At 54.5% G+C, this 13,556-nt stretch overlaps 4 protein-coding genes across 4 annotated transcripts; 3 read left to right on the plus strand and 1 right to left on the minus strand.

Moving 5' to 3' along the window:
- Positions 1–404: 404 nt before the first annotated feature.
- On the plus strand, positions 405–2,320 carry CORC01_03009 (major facilitator superfamily transporter; the record flags this gene model as incomplete). The annotated part of the gene is made up of 4 exons (XM_022614659.1): positions 405–610; positions 707–1,216; positions 1,297–2,009; positions 2,088–2,320. The coding sequence occupies 4 exons, from the start codon at positions 405–407 to the stop codon at positions 2,318–2,320; spliced, it is 1,662 nt and encodes a 553-aa protein (XP_022478960.1).
- A 1,170-nt stretch (positions 2,321–3,490) lies between these two features.
- CORC01_03010 (NADH:flavin oxidoreductase/NADH oxidase) lies at positions 3,491–4,898 on the plus strand (the record flags this gene model as incomplete). The annotated part of the gene is made up of 4 exons (XM_022614660.1): positions 3,491–3,598; positions 3,659–4,130; positions 4,179–4,452; positions 4,514–4,898. 4 exons carry the CDS (start codon positions 3,491–3,493, stop codon positions 4,896–4,898), a joined length of 1,239 nt encoding a protein of 412 aa, XP_022478961.1.
- Positions 4,899–5,445: 547 nt separating this feature from the next.
- On the minus strand, positions 5,446–9,383 carry CORC01_03011 (FAD binding domain-containing protein; the record flags this gene model as incomplete). The annotated part of the gene is made up of 7 exons (XM_022614661.1): positions 5,446–5,837; positions 5,912–6,116; positions 6,178–6,555; positions 6,610–6,755; positions 6,891–7,098; positions 7,992–9,239; positions 9,312–9,383. The coding sequence occupies 7 exons, from the start codon at positions 9,381–9,383 to the stop codon at positions 5,446–5,448; spliced, it is 2,649 nt and encodes an 882-aa protein (XP_022478962.1).
- Positions 9,384–10,302: 919 nt separating this feature from the next.
- Positions 10,303–13,542, plus strand: CORC01_03012 (uncharacterized protein; the record flags this gene model as incomplete). Its single annotated transcript, XM_022614662.1, has 3 exons — positions 10,303–10,525; positions 10,657–12,241; positions 12,300–13,542. The coding sequence occupies 3 exons, from the start codon at positions 10,303–10,305 to the stop codon at positions 13,540–13,542; spliced, it is 3,051 nt and encodes a 1,016-aa protein (XP_022478963.1).
- Positions 13,543–13,556: the final 14 nt, after the last annotated feature.

Raw genomic sequence — 13,556 nt, forward strand, 5'->3', positions numbered from 1 at the left:
GGCGGTATCTATCTCCATATCTCCATTTTGAGGCTGAGGTGAGAGTTCCTCCCCAGCGGAATCAGGACCCTTGATCTGTCCTTCAACCCAGAGGAACACCCCTGGCACTACGGCAACCTCGTTATGCCACTTGTGGAGTGAGTACTCAAACGTGTTGGCAGATTCTCCTCGACCTTGGCTCCTGTACCTTGATCCCCTTATGTCAGAGAAACAGCTCGTCCCTTGGTGTTCCTGGATCCAATAAAGCTAGAGGGATCAGCGCCCTACAGGGCTCGAAGGTCTGAAGGAAATCAGGTCCCAGGTCTTCCCGTCTTTGCTTTCTCGTGAGATCAAAGGGACCGACCATTCACAATTTGTCGGTTTTCCTCCTGTCTACTCTTGCGAATCGATCGGGGGTTCCAATCATGTCCGCTCCGAGTGAGAAGAGCGTCACAAAGGATGCGACAGAGTCGGGCTTGAGGCAGACGGCCTCCGGCTCCGTCATCCAGGGAGACGCAAGTTCCGTCGGCGACTCGGTCCTCCGCGATTTCTACACGGGCGCCGTGAACGAGAACTACCGCCTCAAGTCGGAGCTTATCGCGAAGCACTTGGGCGAGATTGGCATGGGAAAGTATGTCTGACATTCCACCTTTGTTTCCAACAAGCTCATACTACCGGCGGCAATGGAAGAAGCTAACCAGTACCCCCCCCTTTTCCCCCTTCGTAGGTTCCAATGGATCCTCTTCGTGGTCAACGGCTTCGGCTGGATCGTCGACAACTTCTGGTCCCAGGGCATCACGGCCGTCCGGCCCCCGATCGCCAACGAGTTCACTGACATTGTGAAACTGAGCTTCAGCTCCGTGGCGTACTACGTCGGCCTGATCGTCGGCGCCTCCTTCTGGGGCACCACCGCCGATCTCATCGGTCGGAAGCCCGCCTTCAACGCCACGATCCTCTACGGCGGCGTCTTTGCGTGCGCCGTGGCCGGCGTCCAAAACTTTACGGGCTTCTGCATCATCTGGGCCATTATCGGCACGGCGGCGGGAGGCAACGTGCCCGTTGACAGCGTCGTCTTTTTGGAGTTTGTCCCCCAGACGCACCAGTGGCTGCTCGTCAGCTTATCTGGGTGGTGGAATTTGGGACAGGTCATTGTGTCGCTTCTGGCGTGGGTTTTCTTGGCCAACTTTGCCTGCGACTCGACACAGGCCCCTTGTCGTATGCAAGATAACATGGGCTGGTACGTTTTTTTTTTTATCATAGCAGCAGCTCCTCCGTCATCAGATTCCCCGGGGCATGGTCTAACGTGTATGATTGTAGGCGCTACCTCATGATCACTCTCGGTGGCATCGCCATCGCATTCGGTTTGATTCGCATCGTGGCCTTTAAGATCCCCGAATCACCAAAGTTCCTCATCTCCAAGGGCCGCGATGCCGAGGCCGTCGAAGCCGTAAACTACATTGCGCGCTACAATAACCGCCCAGAGACCCTGACCCTCGAAATGCTGCAGGCCATCGACAGGCAATGTGCCGGCAGCCCAGACTCAGACGCAGGCAGCATCGCCGCCGCCGCAGCCCCGGTGGATGCCGACCTGGCGGCTCGGGGTTCCAAGCTCTCGCACATGGAGATCTTGAGAGAGAGCTTCAGAGACTACAACGCCGACAACTACAAGAAATTGTTCGCCGGACGCAAGATGGCGCAGCACACGTCCGTCACGTTTCTCATTTGGCTGACGGTCGGCGTGGCGTACCCGCTCTACTTTGCCTTTATCCCGTCCTACCTGGCGACCAAGTCGACATACTCGGCCAACAACTCGTTGAACCACACCTACATGATTTACTGCATCGTCTCGGCGGCTGGCGTCCTGGGACCCGTCGCGGCCGGCTTTTGCGTAGAGACACGCTTCGGCCGCCGCTGGATGATGGCCGCGTCGGCGGTGCTGACCGGAGTCTTCTTGTTCGCCTACACCGCTGTCGGCACCGAAGCCGCGGATATCGGGTTCCAATGCGCGACTGGAATCCTTGGAAACTTTGGTGCGTCCCCCCCCTTCCTCCTCCACCTTCGTCGTACCTCTTTTTGAACCGAACGGTTGCTAACAAGTTGTGCTGCAGAATACGCCGTCATGTACGCGTTCACGCCCGAGTCCTTCCCCGGTCCCGTCCGCGGAACGGGCACGGGGATTGCGGCGACCCTCCTCCGCGTCGGTGGTCTCGCAGCCTCTTTTGTGTCAACCTACGCGGGATACACTGTTGTGCCCATATACGCCAGTGCTGCTTTATGGGTCGTGGTGGGCTTGTTTTGTGTTGGATTGCCTTATGAGACGCATGGGCACGCTTCTCTCTAGATGCAACATTGCAATCCGGAGACATTGAATCTTGCTACTAGCTAGTCGCCCTTCGATGAAAGGTTCCAAATGAGAAATGATCTTTCGTCGCCAAAATCAAATTTGAAAATAGAATAAAATAGTGCAACCAGTGAGTTGAGGCGTCAAGATGTACCGAGGTACGCAGAAGAGTAGACATGCTCCAGAGTTGCTCGAGGTCCAAACAATAGGTTTTCTCACAATTTTACCACGAGCAATGTCAGAGTATCCAGCAATATTATCATTTGATGTACTTTAATTCATCTCGTCTTTACTCATGCATGCAAAAATTCCAACACTGTCATAGTGGCTAGCAGGTTATGTCTATAAACAATGTGAAAGAAGGGAACGTCTACAGACAAAGAAGACTGGTCCTTGGAAGTAAATGTCATCCTCAAACCACTAGACACGTGCCGCATACTAACCTCAGCCTAATAGCTGGCGTTAAACCCTCAACGTCGCTCCTCTTATCCGGCATACGTGTTTTCGGCCTACTCGAACTTAATTCAACGGGGGAAGTGCAATCTTTCACCAAAGCGATGGGGTGAGGAATGTTGCTATCGTTTCCCCTGTCCCAATGAGATGAGGGCCCCACGAAAGCTTTCTCCATGTCTATCTGCGAACATGTGGGGGTGAAGCCGCAGTCTTCCGCCCTCCCGAGCTCCCCTTCCCTGGACTACACTACCTAGCTCACGGACTGCCGAGTTTAATTCGCAGGGGGGAGGACGACATCGCCGTCGATTAGAAGTGGACTGATGGCTATATCTTGTTGAACAACCGTAGATAAGGTAAGCCATCCTATCCGGCGTTCGATCAGACGTGTGTGTAAGTGCAACCCCCACTTCCGAGATAGATCGTGCTCCCACTTCCCCCAACCCAAAAAGCCTCTCCACACCCCACCCCTGAGAATGGGGGGGCGTGCTTGATGCGCTCGCAACGACGCATCAACATGACGATCTCGACGAACATGCGAAAGTGTACTGACAAGTGCATAGAATTGTAGCTTTAGAGTTTGTGGTTACGAGCCTCAGACGATGTGTTCAAAACCTGCCATATTCAACGATGTTGAATACAACACACTTCACCATACCACCTACCCAAGGCCCAATCCGATACTAGTTCTTGATCATCGTCTCCGAATAGCTTCACACCATGCCTAAAGCAAATACTCCTCCCCCGGCCTTTGCCGCCCTCAAGGACACGGTGCTGTTCACTCCCTTGAAACTGGGGGGCATCAGCCTCAAGCACCGCATCGTCCAAGTAAGCTCATCAGGCTTATCGAGACACATCACGAATTGGTATGCTGATTATGGATGACAGGCACCAACAACTCGCATGAGAAGCGAGTTCGAGTCTCGCGGCGTCTATGTCCCGGGTGCCCGTGTAGCAAAGTACTATGGCGACCGAGCCAGCGCCGGCGGTCTCCAAATCACTGAGGCCACCGACATCTGTCTCAATGCCAGCGCCTACCCCGGCGTTGCGGGCGTCTTCACCGACTCCCAGCTGCAAGGCTGGCGCAAGGTGACCGATGCCGTCCATGCCAAGGGTGGCTACCTCTTTGTCCAGCTCTGGCACACCGGCAGAGCCTCTTCCGCTGGGATGCGCGGAGGCGAGACCCCCATCTCTTCCGGGACCCAGCCGATGGACGGAAACTACTTTGATGGAACTGCGTGCAAGGACGGTCCTCCGAGGCCCATGACAGTGGAGGAGATTCACAGCCTGACCGCGGAGTGGGCTGCGGCTTCAAAGCGCGCGGTTGAGGTTGCTGGCTTTGATGGCGTTGAGATTCATGGTAGGGAGATCTGGTGCCGTCTGATAACTCAAGCTAACAGACAAAAAGGCGCTAATGGGTATCTCTTGGAGCAATTTCTCCATGACAACATCAATACTCGCACAGATGAGTACGGTGGATCGATAGAGAAGCGCTCAAAGTTTCTTCTTGACGTTTTAGCAGCCGTCAGTGCAGCCATTGGACCCGAGAAAGTCGGCGTCCGTCTCTCGCCGTACAACTACTTTCAAGGGACAAAAGACAGCGACCCCAACAAGCACTGGTCGTTCATCAGCCAGAAGATTGCAGAGTTGCCAGAGACAGAGCGGCCTGCTTATGTGCACATGTAGGACTCAGTGTCTGCTTACTGTTGGAAACAAGAAATCATTACTAAAAGTGTAATCTAGGATCGAGCCTCGCTTTGACGAAGTCTTGGACGAGGAACAAAAGCTCGCGTCGCTGGCCGGAACAAAGTCCGAGGCGACACAGACCAACAATTTGACCCAGTTCAGGGACATTCTCAAGCCGGCGGGTGTCTACTTCTTTGCCGCGGGCAACTTCAACCGCGACAATGCCGTTACGAAGTTGAAGAGCGGCGAGTCGGACGCGGTGGTGTTTGGGAGGCACTTTATCGCCAATCCCGATTTGGTGGAGCGGTTGAGGAACGGGTGGGAGTTGACCCCGTATGACCGGACGACGTTCTACGGGGCGGAGCCTCCGGAAAAGGGATACAATGATTATGAGTTTTACAAGGTTGCCAATGCGGAGGTTACGGCGAGTGCTGAGAAGTAGGAGAGTCAGAGGAGCATTACTGGAGACTGGCGTCTCAACTCTTGCATTATGAATATAAATGCTTCGATTATTGAACCAGGAACACCTAAATCTGATCTCTCAATGCAAGATACGTAGCTGATTAACCTTCTATTGACTTTCTGGTCCCTGCATCATCCTTTAAAAGTCGTGCAAGAGGAGGGGAATACCTTGTGCAAATCATAAATCGCAAACCTGAGCGGGCCATTGAAAAAAATAGGGTTTGTAGACACGGGAATCATATGCAACCAGAGACTCATTATTGTTTTTGCAAACAAAGTTTGCAAGTATTATCAAGATTTACCATCAATATTAATTATAGACCAACCAGTTATGGTCTGTAAAGCACTCTTCATTCCGCCTCATTACTCTTGAAAACGTTTCAGGCCCATGCCCATTTCCTTATGCAACCGCACAAGGCCTATCTAACTTTTCAATAATCTCATAAGCACTGAAAACCTGGATAACACTAGGGCCTTGGGTCGTAACCCTCGATAAGCGTAGCACTTTTGTAGAAAGTGCTCAGCCTTTAGATGTGGCCAGGATCCTGGACAGTGAGGGTGTAGCCGTAGCTGGAAGAGACGGAGTAGTAGTCGCTTCCTCTCCACTGTCCGACGTTGGTGCTGTAAGACTTGTCCCAGGAGGTGGTGTACAGGGAGCAGTAGGTTCCCTGCGGGACGTTGTTCTTGCTCAGGACGTACGAGTTGAAGAAGTTGCAGGCGTCGTAGGTGCCGTCGGCCCTGGGGTGGTCGTGGTCGTACTTGGTGTTGGCCTTGCAGGCGGCGGCGCACTGGATGGGGTCGTAGGGGCCGGGGTAGTACTTGGATCCCATGTACGAGTTCGGGGCCTGGGTGGCGCCGCCGAAGGCGACGGGGCCGGTGAAGCCGTCGTAGGACGGCGGGGGCGCGAGCTTGGAGTATCCTTTAGGGGGCCCAGTTAGTCATTCCATGGTTCCTTGCCTGATCTTTGGTTATGGAGGGAGTGAGGGCACATACCGTTTGATCCGCTGATACCAACGTGGAACTGGTTTCTCCACTGTCCAACGTTGGTAGCGCCCTCCGGGGTGACGGCGAGACCCCAAAGAGTGCACTTGTAGTTGGTAATGCTCGACGGGTTGGGGCAAGCATCAGTAGGGTCATACGCGGGATCCCTCTCCAGGTAGACGTTGATGCCGTAGCAGGAAGGGGCGGCATCGCAGTACTAGTCAGTCAGGGTCAGATCTCGCTTCCGTCAAGTTTGTCCGAGTGAAGATTGTGCCTACCTGCTGGCACTTGATGGTGTCAAAGCTCTTCAGGGTGTAGAGACCCAGGTATCCGTTTCCTTCCTGGGAGCCCTGCAAGGCGGAGTACGACAGAGAGTAACCTTGGGGTACCGGCGCGGCATTGGCAATGCTGGGGTACTGGGGATCAGCGATGAAGTTGTCGTACGTGTCCGGGCTGGACACGGGCCCGTAGCCATCGGGCTGCTGAGCTCCACAACCGGATGGAACCGCACGAGCAGCCAGGGTCGTGTTCGAGGCCGCGATGGGATTCGCTGCGGCGTCCTTTGAGGCTTCAGCCTTGGCGACAGCCGGGTTGTACGTGGGAGTCTCGACGGATGCACCGACGGCGGGGCCAACCTTGGTCGGGATGGGCTCCGACTGTACGGCGGGTCAGCTAGAGGTAAAGAAGGTTTCCCAGCAGCGTGGACTCACATCGAAGACACTCAGATCAATACCGTTCTGGGCCGTAGTGTCCCTGGGGGCTACGGGGTTGGCGGCAGCCAGGCCAGAGATGGCGGCGAAGAGGACGGCGGAACGCATCTTGAAGTTTGGCAGTTTGTCTTGAGCACGTGGCAAGCCTGAGAAGGATTGATGACCCGGTTGAAGCTGAGGATATTCGAGAGCTTCTGAGATGGTGAGGATGGATAACAAAAATCTGGGGCAGAGAAGAGGCGGAAGATGGCAGACTTATGTATCCAGGGTCTATACCCTACATCCAGCAAATATCAACAAGTGGGCGCTGTGAATTGCCTCGTGGAGTGCCTCCACGTGGGCGAAGTCATCGTTCTGGTTCTCCTCAACCGCTTCCCGCTTCATGCCAAAAACATTGACCAAGCGCTGCTTAAGCGACCTGTCGTTCAGCTTTCTCGTACCATCGTGAGTGCCACGCGCGTGTTGGTTCCTCTGGACAGGACCGCTGGGCTCCGTGCGCCAACCTATGTTAGTTGGTTTCAGGCCGCCGCTCACTAGGCGGAGGCCGTCGCTTACCAGCCTTCCGGATTTCTACCCCTTTTCTCATTAGCTTCATCCTTAGCTGACCTTATTTTCGAAGGCGGCTCTTCCAATTTGGTGGTGTTGAAGTGTCCAAGGGCTCCGAGGGCGGGATGTTATTACCACTTCAGACATGGACATGGGATGGAAACGTGGCCTGGGACGGTAAGACGGGGTCGGTGTTGCCCAATCTCTCAATCCAAGACAACAAAACTCATTATTGGACGAGATACGGCTCCCTCTCCACTAAACTAGAGTCAATATAACGCCCAGCTGCCTCAGCTGGACCAGCTGGTCGGGTCAGCTTCCCGTATCCGTGTTCACGTCCCATATCCCCGGGACTGCCAGGACTGCCGCCTCTACGCAGGGCAACACCGTTTTGATGTCTTGCAAGTTGCTGGCGATCAAAGTGGTTAATAACATTGCCCAAAACTGTCTAGCTTACATGGTACCCCCAACCACAGCGGCGGAGGTTTTCCATATTAGTAAAAGCTTAGCCGCCAAGCTATCGATCCAAAAACAAAGGAGCAGGGGAACGGTAAGGCAGGCTTTGGAACTATTGTTTACTATTCCTCGTTTTGCCTAATGAGAATCGCCGCTAACCTCCCCAAGGTCCGATTCAGCCTGTAATTTCATGCCACAACGGCTCAAGACTCGCGAAGTCAGAGTTTTGTACTTTCTTTTACAGTAATAATAAGCTTATGCCCTACAAACTACAAACTTGCGCGAGGGGCTGGTTCGCTGCCTGTCAAACCGGCCGAGTCGGAAGGCCATTTCGATTCAATGTCTTTCCACATGTCGTACGTTAACAACCACCGCCCTACCCCATGATACCTCCACGGAAAGGGGTCATTTCCCGTCTCCTGAGAAGCGGGCAACACAGCCGACTCCTCGCTCAGCCACTTCGCGTCCATTTCTTCAAACTTCTTGAACTTTGCATCCCGCTCGACCTGCTCCTGGCCGTCGTGTAGGTGATACATCCACTGGTTGTATGTCCCGCGGCGAACGACCCTTTCCGTCCGCTCCCGCCGGCAGTCCTCGTAGACCCTTAGGGCCTGTCGCTTTGATGCGGCTGAAGTGTCGGTCAGTCGAGCGAGGCAGAGACCCAGGACCCCTCCGTCCTCGAGCGCCATGCCCGCCCCGCTGGCGAGGTACGGGAGCGTCGCGTGCACGGCGTCGCCGAGCATCGTGAAGGCGCCCGACGGATGGGACCACGTTGGTTCCAGGCCTGGCCGGATGCACAGGCGCCACTTGAGGACCTCGTCGCACATCTGGAGCATCTTGCCTATGCGGGGATCCCAGCCTGCAAAGTGGCCCCGCATCTCGTCAATATTTCCCTGCAGGGTGTTGCCGCCGTTGACGGGCATGTCGTCCGGCACCAGCAACACCATGTTGAAGAGCTGACCGCCCTTGAGGACGTAGTTCACCGCGTGCTTGTCCGGCCCAACCCAGTAGTTGACCTGGGGGTTCTCCACAAAGTGCCTCAATTCGGGATCCTTGAGCATGTCGGCGGTGTTCAGCAGCAGTCGGTAGGCCAGGTCCCCTGTCAGCTGGGGTGGATCCGGCTTGCATAGGAACTCCTCCCTCAGCTTGGAGTTGATGCCGTCCGCGCCGACGAGGAGATCACATGTCAGGCTCCGGCCACCGACGAGGTATACCGTGGCAGTCGTGTTGTCCGGCGAGATTGTAAATGTGTCGACCTTTGCCTTCGTCTCGAGCTTCACGCCCAGCTCTACCGCGCGTTCGAGGAGGCAACGGTGGAGGTCGGAGCGATGAAAGTCCCAAAAGGGAAAATCTCCCGCCGCCGCAGCGTACTTGTGATAATCCATTTCGGACAAAAAGTTGCCTTTCCAGCCGATAAAGTTGCACTTCTGAGGCTTTGTGGCGTACTTCTCCAGCTTCTCCTCCAAGCCCCATGAGAAGAGGATGCGAGCGGCGTTGGGCAGAACTTGGATGCCCGCACCGACCTCGCCGATATTTGAGGCGGCTTCTAGAACTGTAACATCATGTCCAGCCAGCAGCGTCGAGATGGCGGCGCCTAGACCGCCTAGGCCAGCTCCTACGATGATCACCTTGAAAGCATCAGCGCATTAGTTTGGTTGCTTTGATTGATGTTGGAAAGCATGGGAGAGAAGGAGACTCACGTGAAGCTTACTTGTAGCATCTCGCTGTTGCTTTTCTTGAATCACATAACTTCTAGACGATGGCGTCGACATGATGCCAGCAGCGCGCGACCAGATAAAGGGAACAGTTTGACGTTTCGATTATGAACACTTAGAGTCCGGTACTGTCAGACGTCCTTCAACTATTGCCGCCTGTCTTCAATGCAAGTGTGGGTGGTGCTGGTGCGCCGGCAGATTTGTATACAATGATCGTGCTAACTTTGCAGCCGCGATATACTAGCTACATTGTAAGCTCTTAGAAATGCGTATTCGCTCACATCAATAAGAGTGGAATGAATGCATCATCTATTTCTCCTTGTCGGAACGAAGTCGACGGCTTTAGCCGGCTCTGCTCATACAACGTGATCGTCAGAGTTGCTGCATCCCCTTTCAAGGTGTGCTACTCCGCGAACATCAATTGTCCTACGTAACCCCGAGCCATATCTGCATGTATCACATATCTAACCTTGCTAGATAAGACACGCCCGTAGTTGGAGGCGACCAGCTGTACCCCACTCTTATCTGTTGGGGACTTGTGTTGGTCTTCTTGGAGATCAGCTGCGTACTGCGTAAGGAGGATGCTTATCGGAAGTGGCGGGAGTCGAGAGTGGGGGAGGGGCATCACCAAGACGTAGTAGCGCTGGGGTATTGGTCGACTAACAAATCGGAGATTTATCTTCTTTCCCAGTATGGAGATTGTACTCGGCCTAGGAAGCCGGGTATCGTTACTCTTCAGAGCCCGAGGAAATGCGGAGAAGTGGGACGCTTGGATGCTATGTCCATCCCCATTCCCCCATCTATGGCTCCTGTCGAGGTAGCAAGACGATGGACTGCGGTTTCACTCTGCCAACTTTGAAGCCTTTCAAGTCGGTACTCAGGCTCAATTATCGAAAATTCTCTCCCTCTCTTTCAGGGGTGACTGGCATAGACCTTTTTCGGAAGTGGATTGGGTAATTGGACTCGGCGGTGAACCATGAGCGACTCCTATACCATGGCGGGTGCTAGTGACAATCACCGTCGCTCAGAGAGCTCGGACGGGCTGATGGGCGAGGATAAGACTTTTTCTTGCACGCATCCGGGTTGCAACAGACGCTTCACTCGCGCTGAGCATATGCAACGCCATGCTCTCAATCATATGCCTGGCGGATTGAGCTGCGATCTATGCAATGCTCACTTCAAAAGGCCCGATCTGTTGAGTAAGTAGAATCAAGACGAAAAAGAAAAAGACGAGAGAGAAAATGTCGACAACTACTACCGTTTGTAATTCATCTCAAAAACGTCTCTGCCGAATGAACTGCTTAACTGACATATATACATGAACAATCAGAGCGGCATATGGACCGTCATCGACAGAAAGATCTCGAAGCAGGCGGACCGGGCTGCGGCGTTCTAGATACACGCAAAAGATCTTGGAAGGCCCCGGACGGGTCTGTTGTAGAGAAACGGCCCTGCCCGAATCCTTCTGGACGGGGCCGGGCCTCGGCGGCGAAAGAGCGCCCTCAAGCTCAACAAGTGCCTTCGCCTGATCCGGAACCACACGAAGGGGATCACAGTCTGTCCGGCTTAGATATTGGGGCGGATCAGGCTTACTCCACTGGCAGCATATCGCCAGAATTTCACAGACGTTCTACCTTGGATCTACGCCCAGGGAACCAAAACAACCCTCAGCAATACTCTTTTGGACGTGGAGATATATTCAACCCAACTGAGACCGTTAGCAATTTTCCTGGATTCCCTCCCTCTTTACAGTTGTCCGATTTGATAACAACGGAGAACCATTTCGACATCAATACGACCCAGCCCAGTAGCTGGGGCGAGGCGTCTTTCATCGGCGAACAACTGGACTACGACCAGATCTTCCAGCCAGACACTGCCAGCTCGTTTAACATGCCATATACGACTGCGTTGGACTACAACTGGTTATTCAACATGCAAGACACCTCAGCCCCCACTGCATCGTCGAGACCGTCAAATATAGGTCAAGACTTTGAAACTCACATGACAAACAACCAATCTCAAACTAAACCGCAAAGCAACATTGCAATCACACCAGAGTCGATGAAGAGCGCTCAACTATGGACGGAACCCATGGACATGCCTCCGAAAGAACAGGAGCGACAAAGGTCATCCGGTCTACCCAACAACCCTCACACAGGTGCCAGTGAAGCCGCTAGACGCCAAGCTGTCCGGAACTCGAGAGAGAGGAGCGCAGACGTTGCAGCATCTCGGAGACCTGCCGATGTACCTCCGGCAGCTCGACAGCGATACACTGCGGTCAGCCGGCCAGCTCCGACTGAACCAGAGAGACCACTTTCTTCACTGAGAAAGCCGCTCACGATCCCTCAGATCAGCGAGGATGTGAGAGAACGGTTGCTAAACGTCATCGATAGTGCCAAACCAAGTCTCCCTGATCAACGTGTCACGATATGGGAGCACCCGCTGTTATCAGCAGACTCACTCAAGTTGTACTTGGAGCTTTTCTTCACCCGCTTCAACACCGCATACCCTCTAATTCACGTGGAAACCTTTGATTGCAGAAAGACCGAGCCTCTGCTTCTACTTTCCATCCTCCTTTTGGGCGCAACGTACTCGAGCAAAGACTGTCATCAACTCGCCGTTTGCATACACGATGTCATCCGGCCGAGTATCTTTGCTCATGCGGGGTTCTCACCTAGACCAGAGCTTTGGACGTTACAGACAATCCTGCTGGTCGAGTGCTTTGGCAAGTCCCGCGCCGGTCAGAAGCAGCACGACATGAGCCATCTGTTCCACGGACTGTTGATCAATCTCATTCGCCGTTCCGACTGCCAGACGGTGCGACCTCCAGGCCCACCGCCGGTGTCGGGCGAAGACAACGTCGGCGTCTTGGATCAAGCATGGAGGAGGTGGGCTGACGCGGAGCAGAAGAAAAGGTATGTCTCGACTATACCTCTGCGTTGCTGTGAAAACGAAGGACTAACGGACACTCAGATTAGCTCTGCTTTGCTTCATGTGGGATACCCAGCACGCAGTCCTCTTTTGCCAAAGCCTATGCATGTCGGCCTTTGAGCTCCGGCTTGAACTCCCATGCAGCCAGAGCATCTGGGAAGCACGGGATCCCGCGTCTTGGGCGTCGGCCTGGCGCTCGAGTCTCAGCGATCAGAGACTGTTCTACTTACCCACCCTCAAGTCTTACTTGACGCCATCCGCCCCACGACCAGCTGGGCTCACTGGCTTTTCCAGGATTCTGGTTCTCCATGGCTTGATGTCCATCTCTTGGGACATGGGACGTCGTGACCAAACGGCTCTCGGAGTCGTCTCTGGAGACAGCTTTGGCACGGGTTGGCGCGAATTGTTGAGCACCGCCTACGACGCTTGGAAAAGCGACTTTGATGCCTACTGCGTCAGCTTTTCAGCCCAGTTGCCACGAGGTCCCAATTCCACATCGCAAGGGAATCTGCGGCAACAAGACGACGAAGAAATGACTCGGCGTGTCGAATTTGAGTCATTTGCGTCCGCGTATAAAGCTCTGTACCATTCGGCACAGGCCTTGCTCAACATGGACTTCTTGGACGTTCAGATATACGCCGGAGCCCGTCATATTCTCGGCAGGCCAGTCCAGCAACGAGACTACCATAGATCCGCGCAAGTGGTGAAGAAGTGGGCTGCATCAGGCTGCGAGACACAGCAGCAGCAGCAGCAGCAGCAGCAGAACCAACCGACCGTCGCGAGACAAGATCGACGCGCTGCCGATACCATTGCCGATCAATCCAAGCAGTCTGCGTCCGAGGCGGCCTGGCACGCGGCGAGGATGCTCCTCGAGACCAAGAAGACGCTGAACAGCACGGAGGCAATGAACCTCTTCCACGTGCCGTGGTGTCTGTACCTGGCGACGCTCACCTGCTGGGCCTACCACCACGCGCGACCCAGCCGCTCGTACGGGGCTCCCTCGCGGAGGGCGTTTGATGCGTTTGACGACGAGGACGACTTTGAGGACGACGAGATGATTTGGGACCCGCAGGGCGAGATGGAGGCTCTCGTTGCCAGCATGTCGGAGCGCGTGGTCCGGGGCGAGGTTGCATTGCGGAGGGAGCGGAAGAGGACGAATGGTTTGGTGTGGATCATGGCGGACGTCTTGACGACTGTGCGATGGGGGATTGTGCATGCCGGCGTTGTGGTTTTGCGGGGGCTGGTGCCTCAGCGGTTGATTAACCAGTATGAAGAGGTCATCTGAGTCTTCGTTGGGCA

Source organism: Colletotrichum orchidophilum (genome assembly GCF_001831195.1).
Source record: "Colletotrichum orchidophilum strain IMI 309357 chromosome Unknown Scaffold_17.1, whole genome shotgun sequence".
NCBI classification, from domain to species: domain Eukaryota; kingdom Fungi; phylum Ascomycota; class Sordariomycetes; order Glomerellales; family Glomerellaceae; genus Colletotrichum; species Colletotrichum orchidophilum.